Genomic DNA, 6471 nt, shown 5'->3' with positions numbered 1-6471 from the left:
TCTTATAAGCCATTCCAGACTTATGTAGGTCTACAATCTTGTCCCTGACATCCTTGCAGAACTCTTTGGTCATGGCCATGGTGGAGAGTTTGGAATACGTTTGATTGATTGCTTCTGTGGACAGGTGTCATTTATACAGGTAACGAGCTGAGAGCTCATTGTTGCCCCAGGGTTCCCCGGAAGGTTAATCCAGTCATGCATGAGCCTCGTCTCTTTTGCCTGGTCTGTTATTTATTTCCTATTTATTTGAGCATTGCTACTATCATAAATATTTGCAACAGTGCATAGTGGCCTTGAACGCTTCCCTGATGTCCTTCTTCTTAATTATATAAGGCACACATTTATTTTTAACTTAATATGTAACCTTAGAACACTCACTTAAAATAAAACAACAAATATGCAGTTCAACTGATATTGACAAATGCCACACTTATAGCAGTATTAGTCATGATGTACGAAGGTAATCAAACGGCATTATATTACTTAAACATATTGGACGCTCACATTTAAGAGCAATAAGCCATGCTATAGAGTATACACAGTAATACTGGGTTCCTGACTCCACTGGGCTCATGTTAAAACACAGTGTAATGGCTGTCGCTGGTACTGACGATGTCACTGTTGCACTCCAGTGATTTGAGGACCAGCTCCAGTGCCGCTTTGCTCACGTTGAGGCTGTAGCGCTGCCTGACTGCAGACAGGATGTGCAGGATGTGGCAACCCTTCTCTGCATCTAGAGGCACAAGAGGACGCGACTGTCAACACACAGGTCTACGGAATGTGGCCATGGGAACCGAGGTTATATGGAGACTGTAGAGCAACACTACAAACAGGGATTTATGGAGTTATGTTTAGCAGTTATTAAGCATTTGTACTGGATTTATTTTTTACAAAAATCTTGCAAGTATGAAGAGAAATCCATTTTACAAGCAGTATTATAAAAAGGCATCTAAATGAAGTCCCTATTTAAAGAGATTAGCAAGTGACATAAAGTAGGTGGGATTGTTGTTATTGTCCTAATTTGATAAGAAGATTGATGTCTTGATTTCTTTAACTGAATGGTAATTACTGCTTAGTCCGGATCAATGGAAGTACATTTCCAGGATAAAGCCTGACAAGGATGTTAGCTCTTTGTGTGTTGTTTTCAAAATCGCTTTGCTTCGTGAAACAAGAAACTCTGAGTTAGCAAGCCCAACGCTGAAAATGTCAAGTTTGGATGAACAATTGGATCATGCAACAAGGCCGGCCTGCTTGGTTCTTTCAAGGAATGATTGTAAAGATTTACAAAGAATATGTTGACAGCCTTTACTCTCTAACCGGGACGTTTTGGGACCGATCGGTGCGATTTCTGCAGACAAAGTACACACAGTGATAAACGGGTAAGAGCAATATGACATTTAACCTGTATACATCTTATTTAAAAAGCTCATGTTGCTGTACTGTGTGAAGAGACCACCACTAAGGCCTAAATAAAAGATTTTAGATCCAGTATGAGGGAACCCCTGAGGGTATATAAAAGCATCCAAAAACCACCATGTCATGGGACCTTTAAAGAAATGCAAACAACCCAGAGCATTATTTTCTCCTATCCCAGAATAATCAGTCCATACTCTACAACGCAGTGGAAATAAGGCTGGACAGGGGTGAGTAAAGACTGCTATACTCAACATATTAAAACAAAGTAGATTGTCAGTGAGTCAAACTAAAACTACAGTATTTCAACATTGATCCAAAGGGTGTTTCATTAAATTATAATTAAGAGTAGGTAAAAAAAAGAATAGGTGCACCTACACTTCTCCCTCTTGGAGTCCTCCCTGATAATGTCTTTGACGGCCATGCGTAGATCTGTGTCATGTGCAGTCACCTAGTGAGGACATCAGCATCAAACAGACTATAATAACTACAATAATAACCTACTGAAGTGGGAAGAATTTCTTTAGGATATCTCTGCTGTTTCTTACATGGTAGACTTCGTCCTGGGATTTGACTTTGCGGTACACGATACCCTCGTCCTGTAAAATTTGCAGCGCCTCCTTCAGGAGCTGGCGGAGCTGCTGGCATGCAGATGGACCCGCCACAGGCTCCTTCACATCAACAGAGAAGCACGATAACACAACAGAGCGGAAATTAAGGTATATGTGAACTGGCACAAGCTTTAACAATGTTTTCTTTTTTTTACAGTCAATATATGGATATAAGCATGTGGAGATGGGATAAAGCATCAAAACAGAAGCAGAGAAGGACACTAGTGTGGCATCTATTACAGTTTTAGTTGCCTTCTGTTTAAGTTTTAGATCAATTTCTTTTATCAAATTGTACTTAGGGTTGAAAATCTTTGGGTTTTTTTCTGATACCGGTGCTTAACAAAACGGTGCTGGTGCCCGAACCCATACATTTAAAATGTAATACCACTAACTTCCTTCCCCAGTTAATTGCTGTTAAACAACAAGATGGAAGAAGGGTACTTTACAATGGCGTTGAATGCCCCATTAAGTCCTGTCGGAATTGTTTCTGTGATAGCTCAGATTCCGGCAATGTCCATGATGCAGTTATTCTCCTGTGTCTTTAGCTGCAGACTATTGGACGTCCCGGTGTTGGAATCCTTTCCAGTAAAATACAGCCACACGTTAGATAGTTTAGCTCTCAGCATTCTAACCGTCTTTAAGACAACTACTAGCCAACCGTAGGCTAACGCTACCTGCTGCTAAGTGTATTGTTAACTAGCGTCATGTGTCGCAATGCTTCGGTTGCCTGCATCATCCGTTTCGGAGCCTCAGAGGGCAGAGCAGGAATTGAAGTGGACGCCACCAATGAGACACCGAAACCATTTGGTCAGTTTAGGAACCGGGGCCATTGTTACAACTTGTAGAGGTACCCAAACCTAATTGCACTGCTACGCGGAAACAATATAGTGTGATGAATTCTTTTTGTTTTCTAAAGATTATTTTTGGGGGCATTTTCAACCTTTATTTTGATAGGACAGCAGAAGACATGAAAGGGGAAAGAGAGCAAAGGGCCGCAGGTTGGACTCGAACCCCAGCCCAATGCATTGAGGAGTACACCATTATATATGGGCGCCCTCTGTACCAACTGAGCTATCCAGGTGCCCAGTGTGATGAATTCTTGTCCCTTTTTTGTGGGTATAAGGAAAACCAAAGTTTAGAAACAAATTTAAAATACAAATTAATCCTTTGAAATCCGAATCCAATCCTTGCTATGTTTCTTTATTCACTTCTTCATTCTCCCCTAAGAAGGACATTTCAAGTATAGTCTTGACGATTTTTTTTTTCATTTCATCCCACCACCACACACATCTTCAAAAAGAAATGGTTGGTATTATTATTGGGGCGTACCTGGTCTGCTGATGCTGCCGGAGGCTGGCTGGAGATGAGAGGCTGCAGGAGGTCCTGGACATCATAGGGTCTGAACCTGCTCACCGACTTCTGCTTAAAGAAATCCTTGATGGTATTCGTCGCCTTGCTGAGGGAACTGATGCTTGAGTCACTGAGCAACAGACAAACAAAATGGTCTTAATTCAATTTACACTAATGCTTACACACACACACACACACACACACACAAACACACACACACACACACACACACACACACACACACACACACACACACACACACACACACACACACACACACACACACACACACACACACACACACACACACACACACACACACACAGAGAGAGAGAGAGAGTTCCACTGTGACAGCTTGTTACTATTACTTTCTAATTTCATAGATTACTTAGGATGCATTTGATTGTTTAGTTGTGGTTTTCTTCCTGTCAATTTATGTACAAAATAAAGCCTGCTTTCATTTTGGTTCCATGTAAAGATGTGTACTTTCCTGCTGTGTCTCTTGTAGTGATCTGTAATACTTTTTAAATTGTTACTACCTGCAATGTCTCACTACATCTTATAGTACAAACAAACACAGTGAAACTTTAAAGGTGCTCTAAGTGATGTTGGGTGACGTTACTTCCTGTTGACGTTAGAAGTATTTTCAAACAAAACGAGACAAGCTTGCCCCTCCCTCACCCTCATCCCGTACCCTCCCCCACCCCTCTGTGCTTCCGCGCACTAACCCCCCCCCACCCCCAACCCCAACTCCTTCTTGCCGGTTTTTGGCTGGAACGCTGGAACACTGTTTGTGTATGCTTGGTGGTCCAGGTGAGCACAGTTTGTTTTTGTTGCCGATGTAGACCCCGGGCTGTCTACAGACACCGTGTTTTTTTTTTACAGTGTGTTCTGGGGACAGGCAGCTACTAGATAGTGAGATGTTTCCTGTATGTGTCAACAAATGTTGTAGCCTAAAACATGCGTAACATCACTTAGAGCACCTTTAAGGGGCAACACTTACTGTTTTACACGTAAGGCCACAAAAAGTCTCAGTGTCTTGCCGCGTCATTGCTAGCCTGATAACCAGACTGGATGATTTGCCATTTGTTCCCCCTTCTATTCATTCAACCTGACAGTGTGTTTGTTAGTTGGTTTCTTGTTGGGAAGGGTAAGTATTTTGTTTTGAAACAGTAGCAAGTGACGCGCCTGTTCTGAAATTATTTGAGAGTTGTCATTTCTGTAAATTGTCTTACAACTAACTGCACCGCTGCTTCGATCTCATCCATGTGCTACCATTTTTCGGTTGCTGTTTTTCATGGATGTAGCTAGGAAGCTATCAAAGGTACAGTACGTACATCTGGTGTGCACGACATCTGTCAAATGAGGCGATGCTACTGTACATGCTATGTGATCAGCCAGTGTGTGCTGCAAGTTTCTAGTATGTCCCTTCAAACTTTTATTATGTGTCTATAACAGCACTTGGATTGATGCTGGTTTTTGTAAGCTGTGTTGAGACTTCTGTGACTATGTATTTTAAATCACATTTACTTGTAGCACTTATTGCACTTGGCGGTTTTTTGTTATGATAAATGTCTGGTCCTAACTTATCGTTCGCCCTTGTTTGTCACTCTGCCTGAGTAGAAAATGCTGTAGGCTACTTGCTCTGTTGAGTATTTGGTTGTCATGACTTTGCGAGTGACTGATGTCCCATCCTGTCGAAGTGGAGAGATAGCGGCCAACGTGCGTTTGAGCTCAGCGGAGCAGACGACAGAGTTGTGCAATTGCGACTTCATGACATTCTGACAACGGCGGCCCAAAGACATCAAATCTGTGTGAAGCCAGGAGGAGACTGTCACTTTCCTCCAATGAATACATGAAACTAACAGGAATGCCATATTTCCATCACGTTTTCTACATATTTTTCCACCGTCCAGCTTTTATGATTCTCATTCAATTACGTTATGTCATAGTTAAGATCGGGCATTGAAAACTGGTTCCAAGTCAAATTTAAGACTTCTTAAGACCTTTCTAAGACCATTATAAATGAATTCCAAGACCTATATCACAACATCAAAGACAACAACATAAGTAAATGTCAGAGCCCGGAAACATCGCAAAATTTATACTTCCCCATAGCTGAAGAATAAAATCCATTCCAAAAGAGACTCACACTTCCTTGCACTTAGCTGCAATATAAGTTGCATCTGGTCTCATTTGTAGTCGTAATGCAGTAAATTATATTCAGAGTAGAGAAAGAAAGAACTAAAACACCACGGAATAAAAAAATACATTGTAAGCGCTGCGGGAGCATTTCAATGAGATAATGTAGACCTGTTTAAAATCATAGAACACAATTTGTATAAGATTTTTTAAGACCTCACCAACTGCAAATATTCAGTGGATAGAAAAGCATTATAAAGCAATTTCTTTTTCCAATTTTATGGGAATTTGTTAAAAATTTACAACAATTTGGATGGAAACCTGGCTACAGTGTTGTAATCTACTGCAATGGTACGATAAGCAATGGATATTTGTACCCCGTTGCAGTAGGTTGCAGCTGAGGGGGTTTGTCATAGCACTGTCTGTAGAGCTGAGGAACCTCCATCATCCACGCTATCTGGACCGCCATCACTGGGTCGTTCACTTTATCTGGGAACACACACGGACACAGATACACACATGATGAATGGGCAGGGCATATGGATGGCCTGTACTCTCAAATAAAACAAATGAGCTGTGTGTGTGTGTGTGTGTGTGTGTGTGTGTGTGTGTGTGTGTGTGTGTGTGTGTGAGAAAAGCAGACACACGTAGGGCCATCATTAAATGAGACTGCAGTGCTAGGATGAAGAATGTCACTTCAAGAGTGTGTGGAGAGGATTATGGGAGCTAATGCACATTCTTGTTTGAGGATTTCTTCTTTCTAATGAACCGCTGGTTAAATGTTAGCATTCTTGGACATTGGTTGTGTTATTCTAATTTAGCTGGAAGGTAAATTAGTAGACTTGCACTGCCAGACCTATCTCCACAGTGCTGTGGAGTAACGTCTGGCTCGACACACATACAGTGGTGTGAAAAAGTGTTTGCCCCCTTCCTCATTTCTTGTTCCTTTGCATGT

At 41.6% G+C, this 6471-nt stretch overlaps 1 protein-coding gene across 4 annotated transcripts in view; it reads right to left on the bottom strand.

Annotated features, from left to right (window-relative positions):
• Positions 1–215: 215 nt before the first annotated feature.
• stn1 (STN1 subunit of CST complex) overlaps positions 216–6471 on the bottom strand; it is a 34703-nt gene continuing 28447 nt past the window's right edge. For all 4 annotated transcript variants that reach the window (XM_032527566.1, XM_032527583.1, XM_032527590.1 and 1 more), the window contains 5 exons: positions 5894–6005; positions 3354–3504; positions 1962–2084; positions 1792–1864; positions 216–733 (listed from right to left, as the gene is read on the bottom strand). In XM_032527566.1, coding sequence (XP_032383457.1) covers positions 576–733; positions 1792–1864; positions 1962–2084; positions 3354–3504; positions 5894–6005 — 617 coding nt within the window. In that variant the 3' untranslated portion in view covers positions 216–575. The remainder of the gene's footprint in view (positions 734–1791; positions 1865–1961; positions 2085–3353; positions 3505–5893; positions 6006–6471) is intronic.

Source organism: Etheostoma spectabile, chromosome 2 (genome assembly GCF_008692095.1).
Source record: "Etheostoma spectabile isolate EspeVRDwgs_2016 chromosome 2, UIUC_Espe_1.0, whole genome shotgun sequence".
In the NCBI taxonomy this organism is placed as follows: domain Eukaryota; kingdom Metazoa; phylum Chordata; class Actinopteri; order Perciformes; family Percidae; genus Etheostoma; species Etheostoma spectabile.
Note: the sequence above shows the minus strand (reverse complement) of the source record. Positions and strands in the feature narration are given on the sequence as shown.